This window comes from Vulpes vulpes, chromosome X (genome assembly GCF_048418805.1).
Source record: "Vulpes vulpes isolate BD-2025 chromosome X, VulVul3, whole genome shotgun sequence".
Lineage (NCBI taxonomy): Eukaryota > Metazoa > Chordata > Mammalia > Carnivora > Canidae > Vulpes > Vulpes vulpes.
This window is the reverse complement of record NC_132796.1, coordinates 87,630,407-87,647,688: the sequence shown is the minus strand read 5'-3', so window position 1 is coordinate 87,647,688 and position 17,282 is coordinate 87,630,407. Positions and strand designations below refer to the sequence as shown.

The following is a 17,282-nucleotide window of genomic DNA, read 5'->3' as shown; positions in this document are numbered from 1 at the left end:
TACAAGCATATGCCATAGGGCGCCTGGGTGGTTCAGATGTTGAGCTCTTGCCTTCAGCTCAGGGCATGATCCCAGGGTCCTGGGATCCAGCCCCGCATCAGGTTCCTTGCAGGGAGCCTGCTTCTCCCTCTGCCTATGTCTCTGCCTCTCTCTCTGTGTCTCTCATGAATAAATAAAATCTTTAAAAAAAAAAAAAAGGAAGAAGCATATGCCATAGTAGTGAATGTTCACACAGGTGACAAATATAATCTATCTGAGTAACAAACTACAAGGCAACATAAAGCCACCACAGATCCATAGTCCAAAGAGGGGAGTAACTGTACACGCAAAATCTTCTCTCACCATCCACAGCAATCTGTACCAATGAGCAAAATCCTGAACCCAGAAAATCCCAATGCTCGGTACTTATTCTAAGGAGATAACAAGCGAGTTAACATGCACGCACAACGATGTCCAATGCAGTGTTATGATATCCCCAAACTACAAATATCTCAATTAGCTAAGTTGATGGATTACTGCATTAGCCTTTAAGAATATAGTCCAGAGATACTGGTGTAGGATAAACATGATATTAAGTAAATACAGTAGGTATAAAACAGCATGACTAGGATCTGGTTTGTATAAAAATGTACATAAGATTGGGACACCTGGGTGGCCCAGTGGTTGAGCATCTGCCTTTGGCTCAGGGCATGATCCTAGGGTCCTGGGATCGAGTCCTGCATCAGGCTCCCCACAAGGAGCCTGCTTCTCCCTCTGCCTATGTCTCTACCTCTCTGTGTGTGCCTCTAGTGAATAAAATCATTTTAAAAAAAGAATATATATAAGATCTATGTATGTATATATAAAATACATACTATATATATATATATATTTATACAGAGTGGTCTAGAAAGATGGTCGTCAAAATGTTGACAGTAATTGTCTACAGGGGCGGTGACTTTTTATGCTTTATGCTTTTTGTATTGTTTGAATTTTCTACATAGTAATATATTTATCTTCATAATTGCGAAAAAAGGAATCATGTTTTTATTTAGGGAAAGATAAATCTCCTTGCAACATGAGTTGCTTTGTTCTTGTGCTTCTTTCGACTTTAAATTCTATGCCACAGTCTAACTTCCTTTCAGTTGCAAAAGTCGAGAAGGGAGACCCTCAATTCTGTTCGGCCTAACCTCTCACAGCCTGCCTGTCTGGTCAGAGGTCAAAATGCCAGGGAAGTGTCAGGCTCCTTCTAAAGGGGCTTCTTTGCACCAGACAGGAGAGAATGCAGCATCACATATGTGACATAAGCCATTCCCTCCCACTGCTTTTCACTCAGAACTCCTTGTATAAAGAGCCTTTATGCTCGATTAAAACTACCTATTCATGTAGGGTCAGCATCAATGCCGCCTGCTCACAAATGAAGCTCCCAAAACATGGGAGATTTAGCTCTGGGGCATCTACCACTTGGCCACTGACAGAAACGATTTCTGGAGGCATTTGATCGTCATTGTAGAACTTTTTGCTATGGGGGTTTGGCTGGCCAGGAATCTGAAGGACATTGACCCAATGGCACCTCAGCCAGGAGTGTAGCCAAACAGACACATGGAACTCTTGTACCGTACTCTAACCTTCCAAAAACAGAGCCTCCAACCCATGACCATCACAAGCCTTGCCCTGATGGTGGCTGAAGTTTCATTCAGCCAGGCACCTCCCCTTTCCCTGTCCTACCTCATTTACTTTTCTTCCTTGAGTCCACTCAGAACTCCATTCTCTGGTTAGCAGTCAGGCTTCAGCTAAAGTGCTATCCTCTGTTCTGTAAAGTTCTGTACATAGCTCCTAGTTTCTGCAAGGGCTGATTTTTGCTCTTATGCTAAGGAAAAATCTAAAGGCATTTTAACCAATGATCTAAAACTGAAGGCTGCACACCAAGACAAAAACCCAAACCCAAACCAAGTTACCAACTCCTAATGGGAGCTGGGAACTAGGGATGGGAGGCTATTGCTGGGTCCATTTATTTTTAAAGGATTTATTTATTTATTTATTTATTTATTTATTTATTTATTTATTTATTTATTTGAGAGAGAGAGAGAGAGAGAGAGAGAGAAGGGGAGTGAGATAAAGATCACAAGCGGGGGGGGGGGCGGTAGGGCAGAAGGAGAAGTAGGCTACCCACTGAGCAGGGAGTCTGACACTGGGCTTGATCCCAGGACCCTAGGGTCACAAAGTGAGCTGAAGGCAGATGCTCAACTGAATGAGCCCCACCCCACCCAGGTACCCCTGCAGGATCCATTTTTTTCTTGGAAGAAACAAGCCTTTCAGGGACCTCCAGCCTTGCTCACAAGTACACACGTGAGTGTGGGAGTGTGCCTGCATATGTCTGTGTGACCTGCCTTCCAGCTCACAAAATCCTTGCTCTGAGACTCACATCATGGCCCCACTGAGAATGTTACTTTGCCGAGCATCACTGGCCCGTGCTGGTGTCCGTTCTGTCCCTCCTCCTCCAGTGCCCAGCAGCAAGACACCTGGACACAGAGCCGACAAGAGACAGAATGCCTGGGGAGACGTCGGGCTGTACGGATGAGATAACCCAAGGGTGTTTCGGTTTCTTGCTCAGAAGGCGACAAGATGACTCTTTACCTGCTTTATGTAGCGTAACTGAGACTCAGCAATTCCATGAATAAAAGACTCTGGGGACGAGCTTTTCGAGTTTCCGTCACTGGCCAGCTGGGCCGAGGCGCCCCACAGCATTTCACGGACAGATGGGGGATTCAGGTCGATGTGGAAGTCAGCTGAAATCTTGCAATTGTTCTTTACATCAAATAAGGCAAGATTGATAAAGAAGGGCTCAACCTGGGAATGAAAACAAATGACATCTGGAAACGAAGACTTTTGGGGGGGAGGGGGCAGCAAGGGGGAGAGGGAGGGACAAAAATGATCAAATTAATGTTTTCATTTTCCAAATTTCTGCCGCTGCAGTTCCTTCCTTTCGGAGTATGACATTTAGCTAGAATGCCTTAGGGCTCATTTGCATGTAAAAGAGCGTACTGTAAAATAACACACTCTCAAATGTTCGCTTTTGTCAGGTATGAAGAATTTTCCCAGTTATGCTTTTTTTTAAATGAGTAGGAATCAGAAGGCACAGTTAAAGAACACCAATTGTCCTATGAATAAAATGCAACTCCCTGTAGGTTTCCTGAAATCACCAAAAAAAAAATAATAATAATGCTGATATTATGGAATAGAAGTAAATCTTCCCTTTGTTATGGCTCAGTTTGCTAGATTATACGTTTAATAGGAGCTAATATCAGTCAACATCAAATTACTTGACAAAGCTCTGCCTCATCAGCAGTTTCAGAAGACATGGTTCCTCCTCCCTACAGATGGCACTTGAAAGCTGGTCACAAAGAGAAATCTCATGCCAAATGGCATAAAGATTAACCCTTTCCACGCAGGGAGTCTGCTAGCACAGTTTAGCTACTTGGGGAGAGAATAAATCATCAATGTGGGTATCCACCAAAGACAAAATCAGCACCAAAAAAGAAAGATGAACCTAAAATGCAGTCTCTTCGGCGATTTCACATTTATAGTTTCAAGTGTTTCTGAGTAATTCAAATGATCCGTGACAACTCATAATTTGAATTTTCCGTTAAGAACAAAATGAATTTGTTCTATGAGAAGGAGTGGGCCTGGTGGGCTGCACGGCATCCGTGTCCCTGCCCGGTTTTGGTGTTCCTTACTCATTGTGATGAGCCAATCTCACAGAAGAAGTCATATTCTTTGGCAGAATTGGCAACTTGGAAGATTGTGCAGATTCGGGGGACATGGCCCTTTTGAATGTCAAGGGCCTACTCTGCCACTTTGAATAGGTTAATAGGTTCATGAATCCTCTCAAGATGAAAACATATTCATATTTCGGCAAAAGAAAGGCATGTATGAAATGTCTTCCTGTCAAATTTTTTCATGGCACATAGCAATAGAATTTTGTAAATTACTTCTAGTGATAAAAAAGAAAAGCATTTCCTTAATGCACTGGTTTAAGAGGTGGAAGGAAAAGTCATACATACATTTGTGAGTGGTCCTTTTGCATTGTCTCCAACTTGACCCAAGATATTGAAAGTTAAATCATGGCAATTCACCAGAAAACGTTTATTGCACTTTTCTTCAAATGGCTTTATATCAGGTTCAATTCCTGAAAAGTCCAACCTCTGTAAAACAGATGATAATAAATCATTTCCAAAAAAATAGGATTCATATTAATATAGGTCTGTAAGTAAAAACTGCAGAATCTGACAGTTCTCTATCCATTCCTCATTTGAATCCTTGTTTTCATTCAATAAGTCATTCTAGAGCTCTTACACCAAGGCTCAAACACTGACTGAAAAACCCTAGAGGAAAATGATAAGACTCTGATCTAAGGCATTGGAAAAGTCGTAAGTCTGCATCATGGCCTACAAAGCCTTATATGACATGAGTCCCTACCTCCCTCAACTCCTCTGACCTCATCTCCCACCACTCTTGCCTCCCCTCCACCCCCACTCTCTGTTCCAGTCACACTAGCCTCCTTGGTTATTTCTCCAACATGCCAAGTACACTCCCACCTCAGGACCTTTGCACTTGCTGTTCCAGGAGACAGATGCATGGCTTACTCCCTCATTTCATCCAGGTCTCCGATCAACTGGCATTTCCTCAGAGACCTTCCTTAACTCCATAAGGGGACTGCACTCTGACAGTGTCTACTCCCTTTCCTTGATTTAAGTCTTCTAACATGACTCTCTCATACATCCTTCGTTGCTATCAGCCTTCTCCACAAAATACATGTTCCAGTATGGTATAGATTTCATCTTTATGAGGTGTGCAGGAGGCAAAACGGCCGTGAATGGACATGAGAGGTATCAAGAATAACATGATGGTCTCTAACTTAGATAATCTGACAATTCGACTGTGGTGTTATGAACTCAGTTGCAAGATAAAAAGGCAGAGCAGATATGGAGGAGAGTGAGTGGAGATGGTGAGCTCAGTTCAGGATGTGTCCAGTTTGAGGTGAGATTACTAAGTGGCTGGGAAAACAGCAGAGGTCTGGGTTGATGATCTGAATTCGGGAGTCGGCGGGAACTGGACCCTGGGGACCACCTACATTTAAATGATGAACAGAGGGAGAGGCATCTGCTTCAAAAAGTGATAAACACTGAGCTCAGCTTCTAACAGAGCTGGGGGATGTACCCTGATGGCCACAAATATATTTTTTTAAATTCTTGGTATTTCCAAATTTTTTTCTTAGGTTTTAAAAACAGATATTGGGAGTCAAGGATTCCTCTCAGCAAGGGAGGAATGTGTCCCTCCTCAAGGAAACTCCCAAAATCCTCCTCCTCGGCTTACACAGTTCAGGCAATCTGAGTTCATCCGTTCATTCTGAATATGGGAAAAGATTTTGTGCTTTGTTCACAAATGGGAGGAAAAGTATAGATTGTGGGACAACTTACTGTACTTTAAGACCTGAGACAAGGCAGGCGGGAAACGATTAGGTGAATCTGAGTTGAATATACTGCCAATATGGAAAACTCAAGCCAAGAAACACAGGAATTTTTCTCAATTGCCTAAGTAATTCAAGCCAAAACAGGTATTGTGCCGGAAGAGTCTTGGATAATTATAGCTGTTCTGACCTAGCCTGCATCACTCCTTATGGGGGCCTAAGTATAATATTCATACCTGAAAGCACCTTATGGGGGCCTAAGTATAATAGTCATACCTGAAAGCACCATTATGGGGGCCTAAGTATAATATTCATACATACCTGAAAGCACCATTTCCACCCCCCCGCCCCGCTCCGGAGTCTATTTATCTACAAACCGAATACAAATGTGTGGGCCGAGACAGCTCCCTCCTGAACACTTATCTGTGGAGCCAGCAGAGGCAAGTCATTGCCATGGAGATCAATTCTAATTTCTGCCCATTTATCTGCTCTCCTTTCTATCTTATTCAGACAGTGGAATGTGAAGAGAAACTGGACCTAAACCACTCCAGCCCCCAAATCCTGCCCCTTCTGATGCCTGTGAGTAGGGATGCTGGGACATGGGGCCTGCCTCAGTAGTTCTGAGTTGGAGCCATCCCCTCTGGTCAGCCAGCATCTCCTTATTCTCTACAGTCAGTCATAGAGAAATCTCTCTAAGCATCATACTGTGGTCAAAAGAGAAGGCTGATACATCCAAGGATAGCACTTCACCTAGAAAAGAGACTCAACACATACAGCAGAGATTTCTCCATGAAGACATCACCTTCCAGAATCAACGTTAAATTCAACTGTCCTGTGTGCTTAAAAGTTTAATCAGGACTGTGAATTCTTCACTGGCTGTTATAGCTCACTGATAACTGACTTTATGTTTGAGTTCAGTTCCATGACCACAAAAACACTACACCACAAATTTTTTTAAAGACACTGGATTGAGTTTCAACCACAGTCAATTGGCTTCTTTGTATACAATGAAAGAGCCTGACATGTCCAATTAGAGCCCAATCATGGGGGATATGGGGGGAATGCTCTATAAAAGGCTCAGACTTGCTTGGAACAGGGAGCTTTCTGAATGAGTACCTTAGAACTAACACTCTCAAGGCCTGCTATACTCCTTTTTTTTAATCCCATAACTTACACAAACAATATCATACTGCTATGAGAAAAAAGTGGGAGATAAAACTTTTTTTAAGTTTTTCCCACAAATAATTTTATTTTCTTATGTGGTATTTTTATTAAAGAAAAATGTCTGTATTATATAAAGACTATCTACTTTCCCATTTCAAATTAAAAAAAAAAACGTAATTAGAAAACCATTAAAAGCAGAAAGAAACAAAATCAGTTTTCCCCCAATTATATGTTTATGACCTATTTTCACAGAGAAAAAAAACATAATGCTTATATAATGCAAACTTTTCTATTTCAAAAAAAAGATCCCAGAATTTTATTTATAAATCTCATGGAGAAAAAAGTGGGTAAAAATTCATCTTTCCCCAAATAATTTCATTTTCTCATATGTTAAGAAAAGTATGTGTGATATTTCCATGCTGTTGAATTTTTCCATTTAAACAAATCAGCAACTTGATCAGAAAATATGGAATTAAATATGAACTGCATATATCTTAGGTGCAAAGAGTGCCTCACTCTCACGAAAGAGGTTGAGATACACAAATGTACATAAGCCTGGCTTCCTTGCACCACTTTCCACTTAAAGTGAGATTAACCCAGACGTGAACATTACCCAGTTCCAAAGCCTCCATCAGGAGTGGAAAATAAACTACATTTCTCATATGACTCGGTGTTCTTTACACTGCAGATATTTGCTGCTACTAGATCACACTTGTATTTAAAGGGTTAAAAGTGCAGGAACCAAGTTTAAAGGGTCTTTAATTTATTTCTTTTGAGGAGATGGAGTGAAAAGAAATATAGGGAATGGAGGGGGGGGAAAATGTGTATTCAACCTCAAACTATTTGCATATGTGACAGTCCCCTTGAGGGAAGTCAGTTAAGCTTCGTGTTCAAAGTGAACACGACAAATATAAAGCAATAGGTATCACCACCCAGTGGTACAAAATCAGTGATTTCAACATTTCACAGATGTTGTTTATTTAAATAAGCAACAATTCTCTGGTTATTTAAAAAAATACATAATTAATACCTGGACCTCCGAATCAAAAGAAAAGAGATTCTGTCTTCCGTCTCCTCTACTGAGTTTGTTTAGCTGTTCAGTTTCTCTGCCATACTAAAATTAAAAATACACACACCAAACATTACTTCACTTTCTTCAAAGCAGTATTAAATAACATTTAAATATCTAGTTTGTGTGAGGCGCCTGGCTGGCTCAGTTGGTAGAACATGCGACTCTTGATCTCATGATCATGAGTTTGAGTCTCATCTTGGGTATAGAGATAACTTAGAAATAAAATATCTAGTCTGGGATACTACCATCTGACAGATCTTCAAAAATATACTACTCCCCATCTCCATTTTACTTAAGATAGATAAAAAAAGCTTGCTGGGTGAGAATCACCATCACTATGACCCGTGATAAGCTATAGATCAGGTCCTTATACTTTCTGTGTGCCTCCCATAACATCAAGAATATTGTTCAACCCACAGTAGTACAAAAAAGGAATCCAAGAGATACGAACGCAAAAGAAAAAGAAATGACAAAACACTATCTCTTCCATAGCCAGGGTGCTAGCCATGGGATATTATATATAATTCTGATTCCATCACTTTAGGAAAAACATACTGGGCCGCACAGCCTGGAATGTCAAAGATTCAGAAAGGATTCGTTAAAATCTACGAAATCATAGGAAAACCTAGATCAGGGGATCATAAGTATGTTCCTAAGATTTGGAAAACAACTGTAAAGTTTGAGGAGGGTAATTTTTTTTAAGAGAAAGATAAATTAAAAATAGAAAAAAATAAGATTAAATAAGTAAATAAAGCAGAAAAAAACTTCTAAGCTTGTGTAACTTAGTCTAGGAAGAGGAATAAAGTAAAAAATGTAAATAGGTTTAATGAAGATTTAAATGAATAAATGAGTCAAAATCTTCTATTATACAGTAAAATATGCAACCTATACTAAGATAGGTATGATAATCGCCTCTACACTTTCTAAATTAGCTCATTTCAAACTCCAAAGAGCGGAGTAATTTACACGAATGATGTCTGATCACTAAAACCTATATCTGATGAAATTATGCATATACATATACATATGTATTTACATATAGACAGAATATGTGATTTTCATATGAAGTTAACATATGCGAATCATTAGATTGAATATCATGTTCCATCTGTATCAATAGCCTCTTGAATGAAGAATACTTATTTTATGAATGACATGAGTTAATTATACGGAATAAGAAGGATCATTAAAAAGTCACAAAAATCTAAAAGTACCTCCTGACATCCAGGAAAAAAAAAAAAACAAGATTTTTCAAACTGTTACTCAGCCCTTATATAAGTTCAACTTTAGGATTGTAACTTTTCTCTTACAATCTCTACCTGTTTCACTAATTTGCTGTGGTTTTTAACTTAGAAATAACATTGCCAAATGGAATCCAGCATTAAAACTTTAATAGCTAATCCTGCATTGTCTCAGTTGAAGGCAAGTTGCCATAAAAAAGATGTACCTTCATCAATTCTGGATGCATGCTCCTTTCCAAACTGGCCATGATATTCTCGGCTTTTCCTTGGCTGCTAGTTTCATCTTCTGCAAATTCATTAAAAGCAGATGTTCCAAACCATGCAGACCATTACTAATCACCTAAGAAGAATATCCTAACTATCTCTCCCACCCCATCCTCTCCTACTAGATTTACTGCAAAGAATTTTGATTATGAAAGCACAAGGAAAACTTTAATGGACTTTTGACAATCTGCCATGAATTCCCTATCCATTTTAGTCTGGTTATATTTCATGTGTCAGAACCCAGGCAGCATCAACTCTCAAGAAAAAAAAAAACAACTATCAACCTCCATAGTTACTTTTAATGAGGAAGTAGGTCAACCTTCAAGATTGAGAGTTCTGTACTCACCCTACACAAAGGACATTCCCATGGATTAAAGATAAGAGCTTTACCTTGATAATGAATCATTTAAAAATTCTGACCTTGTGTTGTTTCTACTGTCTCCTTTTTCTCTTGCACGAAACTGTCAGTATTGATCTGAATAATCTTTTTCAAAGTTAGCAACCATTCCTCCATTTCCTGCTCAGTTTCAGCAGCCAGATAATGGCTATACTTATCTAACATCTTGAGTTCAAACGCATGACGGCGCATTTTGGGGCACTAGAGAAAAAACAAAGCATGTGTTCAGTTAGTTTAGCCTTTCAAGATTAGATTTCATTAGTTTATTTATTTTTACCTGAGCTTAGCACATATGTATGTCAATACTGTCATGGAAGAAATGCTTCTTTCAATAAGAAATAGAAACTCCCAGACAATGAATGACCATGTTAAACGTATCTTTTTTATTCTCCTCAAAACTGAGCCCATGGTACATGCACAGAGTTGGCATGAGGTACTACTTGTTGACCAAGTATTATCATGTAATGCGTTTTCCCACCCTCCACCCCCAGAGAATCCAACTACCACTGTAAAAATAAGCAAATGTTTGTAACTATTTCCACCATGCTTCAAGTTTTTCTTGCATATTTATAGATTTTCAAAATCAGTCTTGGAAAACAAGCTCAAATGGGATTTGAAATAAACCTGGTGCTTGTTTCATATCACACGGTAATAGTCACAGCTGATACCTAATTCGTGGTACTGTGCATAATATGAAGTGCATCCGCATAGCATACAAGCCTAGAGTTGGTTCACATTACACAGTGCCTCTCAGTAAAAAAATAGGGAAATGCCCTATGCTGAACACTAGCACAGAAGGAAAACAAAAGCCACCTCCTTTCCTCAAATGTGATGACACCTTCTTTGTACTACCGCTTTCTCTGTCGTGATAAAAGAAATGACACACTCTCCACTCTCCCAAATACCTCAGCATTAATTTCAAGAAAGGCTCGTGAATCACAATTTCCCACTACATGGCCATCATTCAAGAAGGAACCAAGAAAAGTTCCTCCTTCTCATCTTCAAAGTATAGTAAAGGATGAAATTATACGGCTGTAGCAAGTCCTCAAGATTTATGTATTTGAAAATATTTGGGAGTGGGAAACCCTAAATAGATGGAGAAAGCAGAGGCTGGGAACACGAGAAAGGAAGGGCAATCCGGACTAGAGCTAATTGAGAAACGCTAGGAATTGCGTGCCTTCTTTCTTCTATAAGTGTTTATATATTTATTTATATTTTTATATATGTATTTATATGTTATGTATAAATTTTATTTTGTATATTTATATGTAATATATTACATATGTTTATATATTATATATTTATATTAAACGTACATTACATATGTTAATATATATTAAATATATTTATAGAATATGTATTTTTATATTACACATATATATGAAGGTACCCTTTTATTCACACAGATCTTTATATTTTTAAGTGTTTTTTAATTTGATCCACATGACAATCTTATTTGAGTGGGATAAATAATAAATGGGATTCAGTGGAATTAACAGTAAGATTCAGGTAGGATGAGGGCACTGAGCCAGCACCATCCACCTCCCCGTCAGCTGAATGCTCCTTAAAGTCAGCCATGCCACCTGGCTCTGTAGTAATGGCTCCATCTCTTGGACAGTCGACTTCCTGTTTAGATCCCCTCTCTGCTCTGCATCTCACTGCATCTCTGTCCACGCCCCCTCAGTAACTCACATCAGCAAACATCTGTTAAGAGTCGACTGTGTGCACAACACTGCTAACTATTACAGGGGACACGGACATGAGTAAGACATGGTCCCTATAATCCCCAAAGGAATATGCAGAATTAAGCACAAATTAGAGTATGATTTCAGTTCTAGGACAGAGGCAAAAGCAAAGTGGTGCACAGGGAAAGGGGAGCTTCATTGCACATGGTGGGCATGAGGGTGAGGAAAGAAAAACATTTCATGGTAGAAGTGCCATTTGAACAGTCTTGAAAGATAAGGCTCAAAGAGGAACAGAAGGAGAAAGTGTACGCCAAGCAGAGAGACAAGTGGAAGAGAGAGAGGCAAATATCTGTGGAGTGGCTAGAGCACACACTGTTTATGGGGTGCCCGGGGCAGGAGGGTAGAAAGTAGGGCAAGGCCAAATCACCGTGACCTGTGAGGTCATGGTAAGAGCTGTGGCTCTCCCTGTGCAAGATAATCAATCAAGAGCCAAAAACTTTAAGTTAGACAAGTGAAGGACATCATCTCTGTCCTAGGAGGATGGATTACCGCAAGACAACAAATCAGAGGGCAGGAAGGCAAGACTAGGCGAGAGAGGAGGAACGGGAGAGCCAGAAGGGTGGTGGGAGTGGAAAGAAGGTAAGTGATCAAGAAGTACTTTGGAGCCAGACTCCAAAAGGGCCTGGGTAAACACCTGAATTCTTGTGCAGAGTGAGAACAGGGCACTGAAGAGGATTCTGAGGTTCCTGATACAAAAGGTTTTGGTGGATGGAGATGCCATTGACCAACACAGAAAAATGCAGAGGTTCTTAATGGTTGATCAATAACCCTCTTCCAAAAAGAGAAGAAAAGGTGACTTCTATAGCCCTACCTGAACAACGTCAATGCAGGCGTCCAAGTAAATGCAACCTTTAGATTCTTTTGAGTTTTTCTCGTCTTTATAGGAGTTGAGAATATATGAACCATCAGGAAGCTGAGTCAAGTAAAAATACCGTCTCTTGAATACCTAGAGAGGGAAGACCAGCAGTTATATATTTGTTACATACATAATTTGAACAAAGTCTTTGAATTAAAAAACCTTGAAAAGTTTGCCACAGCCGTTATATCTGGACAATTTTCACACAACTCTGAGAAGTCATTAGGAGCTTCACTTTTTTAAGACGAAAAATTTGAAGTCAAGTGATTTCCTCTCAGCTAATCTAGAGAAGATGACTTTTTAACCCTTTGAGGTTTATAAAGCATTTTTGTATGTGAATCACTGTCCGTTTCACCATAGTGTCCTTTTTCTTTTTCTTTTTTTAATTTTTATTTATTTATGATAGTCACACAGAGAGAGAGAGAGGCAGAGACACAGGCAGAGGGAGAAGCAGGCTCCATGCACCGGGAGCCTGACGTGGGATTCGATCCTGGGTCTCCAGGATCGCGCCCTGGGCCAAAGGCAGGCGCCAAACCGCTGCGCCACCCAGGGATCCCAGTGTCCTTTTTCCATTAATTTTTTAAAATTTCTTTTTATTGGAGTTCAATTTGCCAACATATAGCATAACACCCAGTGCTTTTTTCCATTTAACTGCAAAATCATGACTGGATTCCTTTAAGAGTTTTTAATTGTATTTATTTGACACAGAGAGAAAGCACAAGCAGGGAAGCAGCAAGCAGAGGGAGAAGGAGAAGTAGGCTCCCTGCTGAGCAGGGAGCCCCATGCAGGGCTTGATCTCAGGACCTTGGGATCATGACCTGAGTTGAAGGCAGTGACTTCACCAACTGAGCCACCCAGGCACCCATCATGACTGGATTCTTATCATTTCATTCCCATCCCCACGACTTCAAATATAAATAGAAAAATGTTTTAAAAGTTTGAAAAAAAAAAACTACACAGCTAAAAAGTTAAATAAAAATACAAAATATATATACACAACTCATACCCCCCATCATATATATTTACTTCACCTACACACCTCACTACACTCACTTATGCTGTTCCATGTCTCCACTTCTGAAAGTCCAGCTAATAACGTACTCACATGACAACACCCAGAGTCACTGATTTCCTCCTAGTTGTCACTGGGGGCCCTGAATGCTGAAATTTGAGTCATGAGCCCCCTGGGATTGTGACTTCCATTTGAAATTAGGCATTCACAACAGTTAAGGAGGAACCTGTTGCTACAACTCACAGCAAAACCCACAAGAAAGGGGAAAAGGAGGAAGACAGTGGACTTTGTTCATGCTGCCCTTCTAGGCTCCCCTAAAAAGTCTTAGATCTGATCAAAGAGGTTAAACAGGGGATCTGGAGCTCTCTGATGAGCCTATGCTTCTTCTAATAAGCCACAGACTGGGTCACCTGGATGGCTCAGGGGGTTAAGTGTCTGCCTTCAATTCAGGTCATAATCTCAGGGTCCTGGGACTGAGCCCCAAGTCAGGCTCCCTGCTTGGCAGGGAGTCTGCTTCTCCCTCTGCCATTCCCTCTACCCTGGCTCATGCTCTCTCTCTCTCAAAATAAATAAATAAAATCTTAAAAAAAAAAAAAAAGCTACAGACTGCAGACTGTGTCGAGCATCTGTTATAGTAAAATTCCCCCAGATGATGGATCTAAAATTGTTTCAGGGTGGGAATGGAAAGGGACTAGGACATAGGCTCTGGGTGATGACTGAGGAAGTGCTTTCCTACGCTTCTTATCTTACAGAAGTTGGCTTTAAGATTTAAGCTTGCCACTTTCAATCACCCATCTGATTATCCAGTATGATGTTGGACTATTTTAAGAACTTTAATTATGGAAAGAGTATTATTTGGCAAGCTCATTCTTGAAAATGACTTAATTTCTGGCAAAGTACCTGAAATATCAACAATCTATTTTTCCATTGCATGAATAAGCAAAATAATATACGTGTTAAGGGGCATTTCTTTTTAGGAAAACCAGGAAAGACAAATAATACGCTTGTAGTTATTTTCAACTTGTTTCAATATCACAGATTTTGCAACAAATGACAAAAATATACCAGTGTGAGGAACACCTTAACAGGTCAGACTGGTAAATGCTATGGCTGCTATTTCAGGGAGCAGCCATGTGGGTTTGTATAGTATCAACAGAAAGGAGTCCAAATAGAAAATATCACTTTGTTTTGCAATGTCAACCAAGCAAATATTACTACAAAGGTTAGAATGTGTGTGTGTGTGTGTGTATCATCTCACATTACGGGAATATAGACTCCTCATTATTTGATTCACCCACATTTAAGTTTACTGGAACTATAACTGAAGAAATCGAGATTTACACACAAGGAAAATGTTAACCAAAGTGGGGATTATATACACAAACACAAAAATACATACACACAGTTGACTCCTGAATGACATGGGTTTAAATTGCATAGGTCCACTTACATGCAGATTTTTTGAAAAATCCATTATAATACTATAAACGTATTTTCTTTCTTATGGCTCTTTTTTATTTTTTATTTTTATTTTTTTTTTGTTTTTTTAATTTATTTATGATAGTCAGAGAGAGAGAGAGGCAGAGACACAGGCAGAGGGAGAAGCAGGCTCCATGCACCGGGAGCCCGACGTGGGATTCGATCCCGGGTCTCCAGGATCGCGCCCTGGGCCAAAGGCAGGCGCCAAACCGCTGCGCCACCCAGGGATCCCTTATGGCTCTTTTTTAAAAGATTTTATTTATTTAGGGCACCTGGGGGGCTCAGCTGGTTAAGCATCTGTCTTCAACTCAGGTCACGATCCCAGGGTCCTGGGATCAAGCCCTGCATCAGGCTCCATGCTCAGAAGGTAGCCTGTTTCTCCCTCTCCCTCTGCCTGCCACTCCCCCTGCTTGTGCTCTCTCTCTCTCTCTTTCTCTCTCTCTCTCTCTCATTCTCTGTCAAATAAATAAATACATAAAATATTTTTAAAAGAGAGAGAGCATTGGTGGGGGGGGTGGAGAAGCAGAGGGAGAGAGAGAAGTAGACTCCCCACTGAGCAGGGAGCCCAAGAATGGGTTCCATCCCAAGCCCCTGGGATCTTGACCTGAGCAGAAGGCAGATGCCTAACTGACTGAGCCACCCAGGCACCCCACATTTTGACTTTCATAATAACATTTTTTTTCTCTAGCTTACTTTATTGTAAGGATACAGTATATCATACATACAACATACAAAATATGTTAGTTGACTGCTTCTGTTTATCTGTAAGACTTATGGTCAATAGGTTCTTAGTCATTAAGGTTTGGGGGAATCAAAACTCATATATGGATTTTCAACTGCACACAGGGGTCAGCGCCCAAAAACACCCACAATGTTCTCATTCATTTGGGGAATATAAATAATAGTGAAAGGGAATATAAAGGAAGGGAAAAGAAATGTTGGGAAATATCAGGAAGGGAGACAGAACATAAAGACTCCTAACTCGGGGAAACGAACTAGGGGTGGTGGAAGGGGAGGAGGGCGGGTGTTGGAGGGGAATGGGTGACGGGCACTGAGGTGGACACTTGATGGGATGAGCACTGGGTGTTTTTCTGTATGTTGGTAAATTGAACACCAATAAAAATTAATTAAAAAATAAAAAAAAAACACCCACAATGTTCAAAGGTCAACCGTATATGTTTGCTTGTTTTCCTGACACTGGTTCACATGTTATTTAAATGATGGGACCAGGTGACCTAAAATTACATACTGTGCCCAAATGAACAGAACACTCCTTTTTGAAAGTTATTACAGTATGGCAAAAATTAAGATACATTTTCCAGGCAAAAGTTACAATTCATTAGAATCTGACCAGTGACCAAACCTAAAATAAAAGTAGGATCTACTTGCAGAGGCCACAGCCAGCAACAAAGAGAGTGGCAGAAGAACAGAAAACACAGAGCAAAACATTTGTGGCACAGAGTCAAATTCGAGCCTGTGAGATTTTTTTCATGTACAGCTGCTTCACCAAGCAGAGATGTTTTGTGGCAGCCGCCACTTCCAATATTAGCAAAGCACATCATTACAATAGAGAGGGAAAGGGATCTGAAATTACAGTAAATCACTTCCTGTAACATTGCAATTATGTCTAAATGGAACACTGAGGTGGGTAGCTCATGAATGTGGGGAGAAAGCAGATGCCTAAAAGTCATCTGATCTGGATTCTTGTCCAGCTCTCCTGCCCACCAGCAGTGAAGCTGTCCTCAAGACTCTGCTTCTCTGTGTCCACACTTGTAGAAGGGGATCAGGCCAGATGATCTGTAAGACCATTCTTTCCACGATCTACAAATAATTTTACAGCAATTGAACAAATGACACAGCAGCCTTCTTCCTAGGCTAGGGGCCACCTTCCCCAAGCCATTTCCTATAGGCTTGAAACACAATTTGTACAGGTAAGGACTTTTAAGTCATTTCTATAGAAATCAGAGTCTGCCCCAACAACAGATCTGTAAGATCTAGAAGATCTCTTCTCATTCTCATAGTCCAGGATACACATTGGGCTTCACTTTCTGGGAAGCTGTTAAAATAATGAACGTATAGAACAGTGGCAATGACTCTGAATCATACCTCACATCTTAAATGCCTCAAGTCCTTTGTAACTAACAGCTAACTCTGCTAATGTCACTGGAGATAAACATCATTATCCACATTTTAACTTAACCAAGAGCTCATTCAAGTTCACAAAGGCAAGTCAAGGAGGGAACTAGAATCAGGACCCGAAGAGGATAAGAAAGAGAATCTTGCCCAAACTTGCCAACAGCTTCCCATCTAAAACCATAAATCCCCATCATAGCCTAGGATGCTTTGCATGTTCTGGCCTCAGCTTATCTCTTGGACTGTATTTCGAATCATGCTAATCCAGCTACGCTGGCTCACCTGCTGCTTCTCAAACACCCCCAAGCAAGCGCCTTCCAGTCTTTACACTTTCTGCTTCCTTGGCCTGGAATGCTCTTCCTCCAAAGACTTACTGCTTTCAACTCTTTGCTGAAATCTCACCTCCTCTGAGAGGTCTTCTATGACTACTTGACCTCCACCACAGCTCACTATTTTATCTTTTTCATATA

The 17,282-nt window shown here is 40.3% G+C and overlaps 1 protein-coding gene across 10 annotated transcripts in view; it reads right to left on the bottom strand.

Annotated features, from left to right (window-relative positions):
* The window catches only part of DOCK11 (dedicator of cytokinesis 11), a 189,608-nt gene that overhangs the window by 111,516 nt on the left and 60,810 nt on the right, over positions 1-17,282 (bottom strand). For all 10 annotated transcript variants that reach the window (XR_011998218.1, XR_011998219.1, XM_072743983.1 and 7 more), the window contains 6 exons: positions 12,144-12,278; positions 9,611-9,788; positions 9,133-9,212; positions 7,644-7,727; positions 4,044-4,184; positions 2,617-2,829 (listed from right to left, as the gene is read on the bottom strand). Coding sequence is in view for 8 of the 10 variants with exons in the window: in XM_072743983.1 (XP_072600084.1) it covers positions 2,617-2,829; positions 4,044-4,184; positions 7,644-7,727; positions 9,133-9,212; positions 9,611-9,788; positions 12,144-12,278 (831 nt within the window). In the remaining 2 variants the exon portion in view is untranslated. The remainder of the gene's footprint in view (positions 1-2,616; positions 2,830-4,043; positions 4,185-7,643; positions 7,728-9,132; positions 9,213-9,610; positions 9,789-12,143; positions 12,279-17,282) is intronic.